At 41.3% G+C, this 14,753-nt stretch overlaps 1 protein-coding gene across 10 annotated transcripts in view; it reads right to left on the minus strand.

The window, feature by feature from the left end:
• ENPP2 (ectonucleotide pyrophosphatase/phosphodiesterase 2) overlaps nucleotides 1-14,753 on the minus strand; it is a 112,632-nt gene that overhangs the window by 19,409 nt on the left and 78,470 nt on the right. For 9 of the 10 annotated variants that reach the window (XM_040494310.1, XM_040494307.1, XM_040494316.1 and 6 more), the window contains 6 exons: nucleotides 12,427-12,458; nucleotides 11,608-11,735; nucleotides 9,043-9,130; nucleotides 8,794-8,881; nucleotides 7,504-7,688; nucleotides 5,004-5,055 (listed from right to left, as the gene is read on the minus strand). In XM_040494310.1, the coding sequence (XP_040350244.1) occupies nucleotides 5,004-5,055; nucleotides 7,504-7,688; nucleotides 8,794-8,881; nucleotides 9,043-9,130; nucleotides 11,608-11,735; nucleotides 12,427-12,458 (573 nt within the window). The remainder of the gene's footprint in view (nucleotides 1-5,003; nucleotides 5,056-7,503; nucleotides 7,689-8,793; nucleotides 8,882-9,042; nucleotides 9,131-11,607; nucleotides 11,736-12,426; nucleotides 12,459-14,753) is intronic. The other variant, XM_040494311.1, reaches the window with a different exon arrangement.

A 14,753-nucleotide genomic window follows, 5' to 3' on the forward strand; every position in this document is an offset into this window, starting at 1 on the left:
CTGGAATTTAAATAATTTTAAAGAAATTAATTCTTAAAAAAGAGAACAGCAGGGGTTCCTGGGTGACTTAGTTGGTTAACTGTCCAACTCGTGATTTCAGCTCAGGTCATGATCTCATGGTTCATGGGCTTGAGCTCCACATGGGGCTCTGTACTGGGAGCATGGAGTCTCCCTGGGATTCTCTCTCTCCCTCTCTCTCTGCTTCTCCCCTGCTCACACTTGAGTGTGCTCTCTCTCTCTCACACAAAATAAATAAATAAACATTAATTAACTAATTAATTAATTAATTAAAATGTAAAAAGAGCGGCAATTTGTATCAAAGCGTCCAGTACTTCAGAAACAACTTCCAAACCCTGATAAGCGCTGAGTTTCTCTGGACACTTCGTCTTCATTCCAACCCTTGGAATAAGAAGCATTTATAGAGAAAAGCACAGGGCTGTTGTATCACACAGACCTGGAATCAAATCTCATCTCAGCTTTTGATAGCTCTGTGATTCCGTAACTTAACCTCCCAAAGCTTCACATCTCACTGGGATGTTGCATTGTTTAGAGGCAAAAGTGTAAAGTTCCCAGCTTAGTCTTGACCCAAAGTGGCTGTGGTTGTAGTGATTTTGTAAAGAACATATGCTCTACCTCAGTAGCAGCAAGGAACACTGGTAGGCAAAGGTTATTAAAATTCAGTGTCAATTGTAAAGAATTATACTATGTATTGATTTCTTCCAAATCTTCCCCAACACACACACACACACACACACACACACACACACACACACACACACAAGGATACACACACAGAGAAGCACAAGCATATCTCCTACTTTCTCTAGCACAGCTAACATCTCCAGAAATAACAAAAATTAGAAATATCTCAGAATTGGAAAGAGCTACAAAGATTGCCTGTCTAGCCTAGTCTCTTTATGCTTTAAGGTTAATAAGAATTATGAATGTTTCAGTCATTTATCCATCCAAACTAACTTCTTACTGTGTGTGTGATAAAGAGTCCAATGTATACAGTGTTAAAATGATTTTTAATTACTTTTTTCACAAAGGTGATAGTGAATATGAATCTAAGCAAATATAAACCATTTTTATATAAATGTAAATAGAATAAAGACTAAGGCGAAAATAAATAGTATAATTATTCTTAAAGTGAAAATTATACCTGATTATGATGCCCAAATTGCTTGCTATGAGAGATTTAAAATTTTTCATTTTGCTCATTCATTCATCTATTGACTCAATGGTTCAAAGAAATCAGCTTTCATTGCACAGTAAGTTTGCTACGACATTATGTACATGTGATTTGGAAACCACAGTCATGCAACTAAAATCCAGAATTCCCCACAAATCTAGAAACATTAAGGCTTTAGCAAGCAGTTTAGATTGCTGTTTTTCCTCTTTATTTTAGTGAAAGACTTGATCCTATAACAGTTTAAATATTTAGAGCAAAAGATTGCCTAAGATTAATTTAATATGCCTCAAGTATCCCCTGGGCTGTTTCACTACCATAACGTACAACTTGTACATGTATGTTAAGTATGAGAGGGTTTGCAGCATTTAACATTAAAATAGCCACACATGAATATTACAAATGGAATATGTACAACACGTGGTTTCTTAAAAAAAATTAGCTACCCGCAGGTGTGTTTAAAAAGAACTAGGAATAAAAATAATCCAGCTTTACATTTGTGTGGAATTTTAGGTTTACAAAATACAAAACTTCTATATTTATGTATAGAAGTCTCAATATATATTCAAAGATATTCAGAAGGGAGAAGTAATACTCTGAACATGACATGCACATGCACTTACACAATGACTCGAATTCATGAAGTTTTACTCTGGTGGAGCAGACATCCGATATTTCAAGTGGGAGATGAGATTTATGACCCAGGAAACACCATAAAGACCTGAGATAACTCTGACCAAGAAAATGTCACTTTGCGGCTTAATAAATGACTAAGTTATGACCCTTAAGGAGACAAAGACCAAGAGACAGAGTTACAAAAGGACAGGGGGAGAGAATACTGAGGCTTATACATATCCCAAAATCCAAACAAGGAAATGCTTTGCACATAATAAGTCAATGGTACATAATTATTTTTATTCCATGCAATAGTTCTAAAGTCTCCCTTATATCATTAAAGACTGTCCCACTAGGTCATGAGCAAACCAAAGAGATACGCTACCGTGATCCTCCCCTAACATTTTATGCCACCATTGTGATGTCACATGCAGGAAACTATCAGTGACACGGCTGACAAAACCAAATGATGTCTCAGAGAAATCAGTTCCCAGCCCAGGGTGGGCGCTCAACAAACACCTGTGAAGGTCCATTTCCATGAAAGCATATCAAGTTTAAGCTTCAGTGATGTAAAATCATCTTGAAACAAGACACTTCTGTTCACCTCTGAGTATTGCTTGGGGCAGGGGGCTCCTTCAATCCTGAAAGTCAGTGATTCACCTAGAAGATGCTTATTTTCATGCTCAGACGTTTGAGAGTACTCTTTATGCTGAGTTGTGAGACTGATTTTGTCACATGAGCACACTGTCACCAACAAGTTAAATGCATGATTTTTTTTCCCAAAATGGAAATGCCTCAGTATCATGAACAGCCAGATCCTGAACCAGCATAAATACGAGTCCATTAAAAGTTATTATAACTAACTATTTTACTGGTGTCTCTCTTTTTTTTTTTAGCTTATTTATTTTTCAGAGAGAGAGAGAGAGAGAGAGAGAGAGAGAGAGAGAGAGAGAGAATGAGAGAACAAGCCAGGGAGGGGCAGAGGGAGAGGGAGACACAGAATCTGAAGCAGGTTTCAGGCTCTGAGCTGACAGTGCAGAGCCTGATGTGGGGCTTGAACCCATGAACCATGAGATCATGATCTGAGCCAAAGTCGGATGCTCAACTGACTGAGCCACCGAGGCACCCCTTATTGGTGCCTTCCATAAGAGAAACATCTTACTACTATTTCTCTGACTTGGTGATTGAATATTTGAAAAACTCAAATCATGAGACTCTGCACCCATTTACCCTGTCAACATTCCAGTTTTTCTAATTATAATGACCCTGTAGTTCACCAGCAGCTAGATGTCAAACATTTCAAATCACTTCTAGAGTTTGTGGAGGATTTGTATACCTTCTACTAAGTCCTATTTTTCAAAGCTGTTTATCCAACTACATGCCCAAGAGTCTGTGTGTTCTTTGCTCAAAGAGAGAAAAGGGAGGGTGGTGAGACAAAAAGGCAAAAAGGAGGAAGATGAAGATCTTTATCAAAAGGGAAAATAAGTCAGGGGCGCCTTGGTGGCTCAGTCGGTTAAGCATCCGACTTCGGCTCAAGTCATGATCTCACAGTTCGTGGGTTCGAGCCCCACATCAGTCTCTGTGCTGACAGCTCAGAGCTTGGGGCCTGCTTCTGATTCTGTGTCCCCCCTCTCTCTCTCTGCCCCTCCCCTGCTTGCCCTCTTTCTCTCTCCACCTCTCAAAAATGAATATACATTTTTTAAAAAAAATTTTAAGGGAAAATAAGTCAAGTAAATAAAACCCACTGGTTTCCTTGTTCTTTACTTAACCAGATTGAAAATAACACATATGATAAACAGGACCCTATGTAAGCTAATAGCTCAAACAATGCTCTCAGAAGGATTGACAACGTGCATTTGCTGCCTGACTTGGAGCTGTTGTGTTGAGTTCTATCTGCTTTTTAACATATTTTTCATCATTCATTTGCTGTTTGTTATCCCACCTACTGCAGTAACCTACCTTGGAGCCTTTCCCTCCCCTTCTATTTTCTTCTTATTTTCTGGAATTTCAAAACCAGAAGGAAGAGTTTGTGAGGTAGATGGCACCATTGTCCCTTATTATTTACTGCCCTTTCGTAAAGGAGTCTATACTACCACCCATTGGCATGTATCTTGCAGGACGGCATCCCTGTGGAAAGGATACTTCCCTCCTCCATTGGTTTCATGTGCTCTGGTTTCACCAGCCAACTGTGAATGGTAATGACAAATGCCTCATAAAAGCAGAAGCACTGAGGGGCGCCCAGGTGGCTCAGTCAGTTGAGCTTCCGACTCTTGATTTCAGCTTAGGTCATGATCGTGGGATTGAGCCCCATGTCGGGTTCTGCACTAAGCGTGGAGGCTGCTTAAGAGTCTCTCTCTCCCTCTGCCCCTCTCCCCCATTCACACTCTCTTTCTCTCTCTCAGATAAAAAAAAAATAGTAATAATAATAATAGAAAGAAGAAGCCTTGAGACCCACTGCGTGGCTCTGCCATTCGTCTCTTCCCTCTGCCATGAGAAGGGCATGCCCCAGCTAGGGGCTGTTCCTGCAGCGTGGATTCCAGAATAAAGAGTTCCCAGAGCCACACTTGGCCTGGAGTCAGCATGCCGAAATGTGAACAAGAAATGCAGCTTTCTTGGTACAAACCACTGAGACTCTCTTCTTTAGTCACAATCTTGCAAAAGGTGACTAATACACGCATGTTGTCATTGTACACTGCATTTTATGCACAATATACAAACAAAAGGAGAATTAGAGGGCTCAAGATGATCCTCATATAAAGAGGGAGTTCTGATACAGTTCATTCTGCATATCTCTCCCGACCACAACACATCCCTTGCTTCTCCAGGTACATAAGCGTCAGCATAAGTACCAGCTGCTATTATTTATACTGTGACTTCCAGTCCCTTCAGAGAAGTCCCCCAACGGCACCTTCACTTATGACCCAACAGATACACAATGGTATGTCTGTTTTCCAGGAGCCTAAAAGCTATTGAGAAACAAAAAAACTAATGGAATTTTTCCAGCTATTTAAAGCTGGCATCTTCTGTACATAGAATAAACCAATACCCTTGGCCAGATGGATATCAAAATCATGTTGCAACTCCAATTTTAATTTTCAAAAATATTGTGCTTACACTGTGAAGTAAATAAGAGGTCTCTTCAATTTTTGAAAACTGAAAAACAAAACTTATCTGATTGTTTTTCCCATCAACTCCTCACCTTCTGTGGACCCTTTTATATGAAGGCGTTTGTTGAGTTCATCCAATTTGTTCTTCATGTGTGAAAACCAGAAAAGGAAAGGAGAAAAAAAAGCAGATCAGAAATGTCCTGTCTTTCCTGCATGCTTCTCTCTACTTAGTATCTTGCTAAGTTCAAAACAGGACCCTAAATTCCATCAGTATCACAAGCCCTGTAGAGGAATTACTGTTTTATCTCAAACTGACATTCCAGGCTTCACCTCCCAGTGGATCTGTGGCCACGAGCACCTTCTTTAATCTTTCCATGACTCTGTTTCCTTTCCCTCAAACTGTGAACAGTCATGGAACCAGGCTCCCAAACTGGTGAGAATAATGATTTGGGTACCTATACAGGTAAATTAATTAGAATAGTGCCTCAATATTTCAGATTAATCCTAGGTACACTAAAGTGATTCCCAAACTGATTTATGAAGTTACTTTTCCAAGGTTGGAAAGTAATGGCTCAGCAATTCTATCTGTCATTATATACCCTAGGGACACTAGCATATGTGTACGAGAAGACTGGCAATAATGTCTACTGCGGCATTGTTCGGAGATGCTAACAACTGGAAATTACCAAATGTTCTCAAATAGGAAAAGAAAAAAAATCATTATGGTGTGTTTACACAATGAAGTATTAACTATTAGCGGTAAAAAATGAACGAGCTAAAACTCATGTATTAACAAAATAACTGCAGAATACATATAGTATAACAGCGTTCACATACAAATGTACAATATGCAAAACTATACCATAAGCTATTTTAGGGAATTATATCAAGGATTAATTAATATATTATTTAAGAGACATATATGCATGGAATAAAAATTACCTGCCTGGCAATTATGTACACTATCTTCAGGTTACTAATTACCTTTGGGGTAGGAACGAAGCAGGACTGGCAGGGAGTGTATACATGGAGCTTCCACTGAATTTATAACATCTTCTTTCTCATGATGTGTGTATTGTGGCATTTATTTTATTAATCTGTATACCTTTGCAGTATGTCTGGACTTTTTTTTAAGAAAAGGAATGTAGTCTTTTGGAGAAACCCATAGACAAAATAAAGACAGTCCAGAATTCCTCTCAAATGGTTTAAGATAACAAATCCAAAATATTTCTTGTTTTCCAGAAGAAAGGTAATTCAGAAGGCAAGCTACAACTAAAAGATTACTGTAGGGTTATGTTTGGAATCCACCTCAAAGGCCACTTCCTATTGACTTTGGTAACAAGACACCTCCAGCTGAGGTCTCAGAATGACCTGACGGATAGTAGTGGATAGTAATTAGCTTTGTTCATTCTCGTCAGGAGCCAAAGTAGGAAGAAGAAGTAAAAGGGGTCAGGGGGAGAAGAGAAAGTTGAATTCCTCCAGTGCTGAGCTTTTCTCATCCTGTGGCTCCCAGGCCCCCAGGAATCCTGGAAGGTAGCAAATAGTAGAAGGGGATAGGGCAGGCAGGCAGAGAGCTATGTTCCATTTTTCCAAGGTCTACTAGAAGGTTCACACATTTACCCATAATAAAACCACACATGCAAACACAGCAGATTGTTTTGCTTTGTGTTGGGATCACATCAACTCAGTGTGGTAACGCTGATTATTTCGTGCTGTCCGAGCAGTGATTGGTAACCATAAAGGACTTTGATCAATATAAAATTCAATAAGTCAATTATTGCTTAACACAGTTTGATATTCAAAAACTCTTCAAACACAATGTACTGGGCGGATTCTACTTGCACCACCACCCTCCCCTCTACCCTCCATGCTCTACCCTCCCCTACTCTGCACCCTGGGAGACTGACCTCTAAGGACTCTTCCAAAGAGCAAGCTTGCCTCCAGCTCCTGAGAGACAACAATGGGTATCTACTCCCCCAGGTTTCTCTTCCCAGGTTGCAGTGTACTCACTACACCCATCTACCAAATCCAGGAATTCCTCCCCATACAGCTCTCTCTCCATGTTCTGGTCCCTTTATTGCTCAGGTCTAGGACCGGCACCCTCTAGCGCCAGGGTGCCTCACTGTCCCTCACTGCCTTGCCTCTACCCTGCCCAGCCCATGTAAATAGTCCTCTCATTAAACATGATTTACCCAATCCCTTTAAACTCTCTTTAAAAACCTTTTGTGCATAGGCCATCTGTTTCCTATTGGGACCATGACAGACAGACACACGATCCACGTTGAAAAAAAAGGAAAGCCTTTGCTTAGGAATTATAACGCTGCAGAATAGCAGCATGAATTCTAGTTTTTTGCCCTTTGTTCTCTAGATCTATGCTGCCCAATATGGTAGCCACAAGCCATATATGGCTCTTTCAACTTCAAGCAATTGAACAAGACTTAAAATTTAGTTCCAAGTGCTCAAGAAACCATATCTGGTCAGTGGCCAGCACAGATGTAGACCATTTACATTTTCACAGAAAATTCTATTGGACAGCACTGCTCTATACCCAACAAGCTCCTCCATGATAATAAACATAAAGATTATTTCTACCTTTGGCTCTACCTTATCATCACAGTTACAGCCCAGGTCAAAATCAGACTGAAGGTACATAATCCCAGGATAGTTAGGTCTGGTAACTTCCTCTGGCATGGTCGGCCTGAAGGTATTCGTGCGCAGGAGATGATTCAAACTTCCATGGGTCCCATTATTTGGAGCTGGCTTCAAGCCCAGGAGATCTAGTGAGAAGAAAGAAATGGAGTCAGGTGCTTGATAAATATTTTTTGAGGAGCTATAGTGAGAGTCAAAACCATGCATCTTCCAAGGGTCTGAAAACTCTGAACACAAAGCAGAACTGAATAAAGCCAAAATTAGTTTGTAAGCCCCCCTTTCTTAGCTCCTGAACCGTTCTAGCCTGAACATGTCTTGCCACAGCTTTCTGAAATAGCCATGTTCGTTGCCTGCCCATAGAGAGAGGCATTCCCAAAAAGAAAGAGTGAATGAACAGGGCCTTGACCAGCTATTGCTTATGTCTGTGACAGCCATAGGGACTACCAGAGTCAGTGTCAATGCCCTCCTGCCTCTCTGAGATTTTTTATCCCACCTTTTGAAATGAGACTTATAATCAATAAATAACCCTAGCCTGCCCTCTAATGCACTCCACAGAAGTATGGGGAGAAGAGGAGGGTTTGGCCCTGTGCCTTGAAAGGCTGCTCTGAAATGAACAGGCTGATTTCATAGCAAGGGAATAGTTGCCAAGCAGGCACACAGTGACTTGCCTAAGCTGAGAGGCAGGACAGCGGAGAGCTAGCAGCCAAGATGGGAAAAGAACCCAGGAGACCCGACTTTCAGACTCCCCCTCTAACCACCAGACCGGCACTCCCTTACTAAATAGGAAAAGTTGTCCTCATTCAGCGACTAGAAGCTCAAGGAAGAAAAATAATTAGGAGCGCATAAATAGCTGGCCAGGATGCAAGCTGGCACCATTTTAACCGGGCTGCAACACCAGAGATGGAGGTGGGAGAAAGCTCTGTGAGGAACTCTCCTTGCTTCACCAGGTCTCTGACCAGTGGTGTCAAACTGTCACGTGATGTTAGATCAGCCAGAGGCTGCCAAGAACAACACTAGGAAAACTCCCCATTAGTCAACTGTTAAAGGAAGACAAAGAAGCCTTAGAAGGGGATGATATTCTGTCCTTCCAACCAGTGGGCAAGTTACACCAATGTTTTGCAGGGAGGTGAAGTGGTCCTAGAAAACAGATACCTCGGTTCTTTCTCTGACCTCGCCGAAGTTCATACGATAACTCAGATTGCTTCGTTGGCTTTGATTCAATAGGTGACTTACCACACATAACATTGTAAAGCTCAATGTTTTCAAATGGAGGCACTTTAGTCTTGTACTTAAATGTCGGGCCATAACCTACAAAAACAGTCTTCCAAGAGAAAGGAAACAAAAACAATTAGACGTTGCTGGTATCTAGCAGCAGCCCTTTTTCCATTTATGAATACTGTTCAACTTCTCTCATGCCAGTATTCTCTAGCTCTTCTGAGAATCACTAAAATCCATTTTCAATTCACAGTTCCGTGGTCATACCTGCATGCTGTTAACTTTGTTATCAAATCCATGGTCTCCCTGGAAAAAACATTTTCCTGATGGTTTCTTATACACATCCAAAGGTTTCCTACATCGAAACAATCGTAGGATTAGTCAGGATTTCTCAGGAAATCACTCCTAAGAAGCCAATTTTGACACACACAAAACCTCCAAGAAGTGGATTTTACAAGCATATTCATCTCTATTTTAATTGCATCGTTCTTGTAGTGATGAAAAGATGATGCTATTCATTTTCCCCAGGTGCCTTTATGTTGACAATTGGCACAGGACAAATGGGGGCCTCTGAAGACAAGGCAGCTACTGTCCTGTACCTTGCTTGTGCTGAGCAAAGCATTAGTCACAGGTAATGTTCTGTCTGCCAATGTGCTTCCCTAGCTCCACAAGGGTAAGATTCTCCACCCTGGGACCATGTTTGTCTGGTTCACTTCTATATCCCTATCACTAGGCTCAAAGCCAAGCACATAATAGGTACTTTTAAAATATGTGTTATTTAATCAATGAATGGAGATGTATTTTATAAAAGTGTTTACATACAAATTTACCTATCAATATAATACAATTAGAGGGTATAACTGAGTGGCAAATTTAACATGTATTAGTGACATATTTAACAAAAGCCCAGGCTCCCATAGACAACATCACTACTTACAAATAAGAAAGTGAAAACATTGCTCTCTAGGCATCAAAACCACTTGACCTTTCTTGTTATGACAGGGAGATGTCTTTTGCTTAAATGTCATGCAGCACGTTTCCAAAATACTTCCATGTTTAGTAATATAAAAACTCCCGTGGGTCCCATTTCTATGGATCCTTGTAAGTGCCTACAGACTCTATTGCACTGCACTGACATGCCTGGTGGAAAACAAATTGAACATTTGGGTCCCCACTCCTAGGAAAAGTACTTTCAGCTTGGGATGATGAGGTATGTGCATATGATAACTCAACAGTGCAAAGTGAAATTAAAAAGGTTTACTGATTATTGGGGTGTCTGGGTGGCTCAGTTGGTTAAGTGTCCAACTCTTGGTTTCTGCTCAGGTCATGATCTCATGGTTTCGTGAGTTCCATCCCCGCGTCAGACTCTGTGCTGGCAGCATAGAGTTTGCTTGGGATTCTCTCTCTCTCCTTCTCTCTCTGCCCCTCCCCCACTCACACTCTGTCTTTGTCTCTCTCAAATAAATAAATAAACTTTAAAAAAAAGAAGATTTACTGATTAGTAAAATGCCTGGCTTTGGTCTCCACTAACTTGGTCAACTGTCATCATCTCTCACTTCTACTCAACTACCAGCTTTTCTGCGCATCAACCTATCAACTGCACCAAATTTGCTCTCTCTTCCAAGCTACGCCATCCATAAAAGAACACAGCGAAACCCATTGTGTTCATATCTTGGTAACTACTTCATGAAGACCCCCTATGTCTGTTCTAAATGGTTTCAATAATTTCTGGTCTTCATACATCTCTCTTCATAATCCTAAATATTTAACTCTGTGTAGACCCTTGACAATTACAGTAGGATATTTATGTATGTGTCACATGTGTCCCAAAAGGTGGTTCAAACTGATACACTGATAGGAGTTTCTAGAGGACCACAATCTTATCATCATCTTCTCTCCCTTGTAAACTCATTACCCAAGTACAGTCCATATAGTAGTTGCTCAATTATCACTACAGACCAACTCCCAAAACTTTTCTTGAGGAGCAAGTCAGAGCAAGAGTGAGCAGAAAAGGGCTTCTGCCAGGTCTGTGTGAAAATGGATACCCTTTTAATGATTAATTCTTTGGAAGTGCTTAGAATTTCCAGACACATTCTACATCAGATTCAAGAGCAAGAAACAGTGTCTTCAATATTGGAGAGTCTTTTGTAGCTCAAAAGAAGGTAAACATTTAAAATATTTAAGGCAACAACATTTTCTAAACTCCTCCACAAATGTTGCTACAGGGTAAGTCTTGTCAAATGAGACCAAATCAGTCCAGTTGTGGTTAAGTGCACGTCCCAGGCATACTTTTGACCTACTCAAGCAATAAGGATAGAGGTTAGAATGTAAATTTAAAAAGTGAAAAGAGAGAGAAAGAGAAAGAGACCACACAGAGATGCACTGAGAGACTTCAAAGAGACACCAAGAGGCTGAGATCCAGAAAATAGAGATGTGTTGGCTCAGCACTAATTGTTTATCTAGCATAAAAAGTATTTGGAGGGGCGCCTGGGTGGCGCAGTCGGTTAAGCGTCCGACTTCAGCCAGGTCACAATCTCGCAGTCCGTGAGTTCAAGCCCTGCGTCGGGCTCTGGGCTGATGGCTCAGAGCCTGGAGCCTGTTTCTGATTCTGTGTCTCCCTCTCTCTCTGCCCCTCGCCCGTTCATGCTCTGTCTCTCTCTGTCCCAAAAATAAATAAACGTTGAAAAAAAAATTTTTTTTAAAAAGTATTTGGAAATGGTGGGATTTCCAACTGAGATTTCTTTTTTTCATGGCTAAGGACCTTATAGCATTCCAGTTGCCAAAGAGGTGGTTATGAAGATCAAAAACTGGGACAGCCAATCCCCAAGTTACCTTGCGACATGCCATCTGCGGTCCACCAATAAATGGATGTCCTCAATTCTTCTGTTGTTGGCATAGTGTAAGCGTTTAGGAAGGTGCTGTTTCATGTAAGGCTTAAAGTGCTGATCTGGTTTTTTACACTGAAATATAAATGGAAATTGGACTTTTACATGGAGCGTTTTCTAGAAAAAGTCGTACATACTCTCTCTCTAGAAAGTTGAAGGAGGTTGTAAGCCAAACAAAGGGCTAGTTAGTGAATAAATGGAATCTGTTATCCCCTATCAAATAATACAAGCTAAAAACAAATAGGTTCAAAGGGGATTTGATAACTTGGTAGATGACATGGAAGGTTATCAGAGGGTAGTTAGGAATTTTTAAGATACATTCCTGACTTGTGAGACTATCACTAACAGCAACTCCAACACTAAAGCCTTTTCCAACTACTTGGAGTCAAGGATGGGAGGCGGGGTGGGAAGGGAGGAGATGAGCACTCAGGCCTGTGTGATTACATCCTGCACGGTGGGGAGGGTGATGGAACAGGGTGATGGGCAGATCTGCTTCAGAGAGAGTAAGGATTTGTTTACTCATGAATGAATACTATTCAGTTCTAATGGAAACATCAAATATTCTCAGTTTGTGTCATTGCCAAGACCATTAGGGAGTCTGCAGCTGTCCAGTTTTGAAGTTTTGAAAACTCTTAGAGAAACAAATATATGGGACTGCCGGGCAGTAAGGAAAATGTTCCTCCCGCCCCACCGGGTAGGTGAACCTAGGAGGTGAGTGTGTGGAAGCCGCTCCAAGGGCAGAGACCGGGTGACCTGCCATACTTACCGTGAGATTAGCAATAATGGCCTTAGGGTCATCTGTTCAAAGAGAGAAGGAGAGCAATTTCAAAAAAAGATGACAATAATCACTGAGAGAAATAATTTTTACAGCAAAGGACTCAATTATTTCTCTTTTTTTCCCCCCTCCCAGAAGAGCTATCACATTAGGCTCTATTTAAAATATGTGTAAAGTTGTGTGTGAGTATTTAATATTTTGGTAAGTGGAACGCAGCTATGTACGTGGAAATACCTCTATGGCACATTTCCTGGCAAGGTCTGGTTCTCCTCTTCTGGAAGGGAATTCCTCCTTCCAGAGCACAAAGATAATGCTAGGTAAACATCTTCTTGAAGTTTCCCCAGTGGTCCCTCTGGATCTTGGCTTCAGTTTATTTGCAATTTGCCATCAGGAACTAAATCGGGCACTTGGGGCTTTTAGTGACACTTCCTATTTATCTGCAGGTCTTTGAAACAAGCTATCATCCATTTTAAGATGAATCTTCTACTCCATTGAGTTATTTTTTTTCTGAATGGAATTTTGTTTCCCCAGTAACATCATGGGTCTAATTAGGTAGCTGCCCTCTCCAGCCACAGACACACACAGGGATGCACCTCCTTTATTTTTACTAACCAGCAAACAAAAGGTATTTTAGTCAGTACCCTGAGCTGGCTAAAAGCAAAACTATGTAAATGATGACTGTGCTTAAACTGTGGACAGGATTACATTATCTGAAGGTCCCCTTTTGGGGGGTGTGGAGAGAAAGAGCAGATTGTAGGTTGGTTGGATTTTGTTTTGTTTTCAAAAAATTTGCCTTAGTGTGTCATTACAGAATCAGCAGAAAAGGAAAGCAGCATACGGAAGAGATACCAACGCTCATGAAGCAGCCCTCCCTGAAATTTTTTAAAAAAATTTTGAATGTTTACTTATTTGGCGGGGGGGGGGGGGGGGGGCGGCATGAGTCGGGGAGGGGAGAGAGAGAGGGAGACACAGAATCTGAAGCAGGCTCCAAGCTCTGAGCTGTCAGCACAGAGCCCGATGTGGGGTCTGAACTCACAAACTACGAGATCATGACCTGAGCTGAAGTTGGACGCTTAACCAACTGAGCCACCCAGGTGCCCCAGCCCTCCCTGAAATTTAAGTTATCAGTGGAGTAGGTCATGTCTATGTCATTTCTGGCTGTATCCACGGGGCCTGGTTCATGGTAGGCATTCAGTAAGCATTCGCTAATATAAATAAATAAATACTTGTTGTTATTTTTTGAAAATGCATCACTGGGGTGCCTGGACGGTTCAGTCCGTTAAGTGGCTGACTCTTGGTTTTGGTTCCGGTCGTGATCTCATGGTTCATGAGTTTGACCCCCACATCAGGCTCTGCACTGACAGTGCGGAGCCTGCTTGAGATTCTCTCTCTCTCCCTCTCTCTCTGCTCCTCCCCTGCTCTCTCTCTCTCTCTCTCTCTCTCTCAAAATAAATGAGTAAAATTTAAAAAAAAAGAAGGAAAAAATGTATAAGTAAGCTTGTCTTGCAGTGTAAGTACACATACTTCAGAGACAATTTTCAGAATCTTAATTCTAAAGCTATGAAATCCAAAGCTAAAATGTGGACTCCATCCTACCTAAATTGGGGTTTAATTTTAGTTGCATTTTTTAATGGAAAGCAAGAAAGTAATAATGGTAGCAACAATATGAACCCAAATTGTGTCCCTATCATGTGCAGTCTCTGTGAAAACTTTGCAGGCACTTTCTCTCTGGTCACAGCTACTCTGGGAGGTAGGTGCTAACAGAATCCTCACCAAGCCAAAGGGCATTTAGAAGAGGGGTGCTTTTACACTGGGACCCTGGCAATCTGAATGAGCGGGCCATCCTCTGAACTTCTATACTCTGTGGACTCATAAACCACAATCCTCAAAGGGACCAAACAGGCTAAGTCACGTTCTTTGATGATGAAGAAAAATAAACAGCACGGGGCAATCTTGTGCTCAGATAAATCCCAGAGAACTACTAGAAAATAACAACTGCCTGAGTCCACGCTTAAGACACCAACTTCGAGTTCTCAAGTTCTCAGCCCTCTCACGCTGGCAGCTCCTGCTTTGCATGAGCGGAAGTGGTCACCCAGCACATGGCAGTGCTTAAGAACTGGTGAATGTGGGTTCACATCTCAGCTCCGCCACGTCCTAGCTCTCTTGTTTCTCACCAGAAACTTCACCTCTCTCTGAGCCTTGATTTCTACTGTTTGCAAAAGGGGATAATAACACCCGTCCCACAGGGTTATTAGAAGGATTGAAGAAGACTGTATACACATCTAGCTGAAATAGTGACATGGCCAAGACACCATCAT

Source organism: Herpailurus yagouaroundi, unplaced genomic scaffold (genome assembly GCF_014898765.1).
Source record: "Herpailurus yagouaroundi ecotype Mexico unplaced genomic scaffold, PumYag 186, whole genome shotgun sequence".
NCBI classification, from domain to species: domain Eukaryota; kingdom Metazoa; phylum Chordata; class Mammalia; order Carnivora; family Felidae; genus Herpailurus; species Herpailurus yagouaroundi.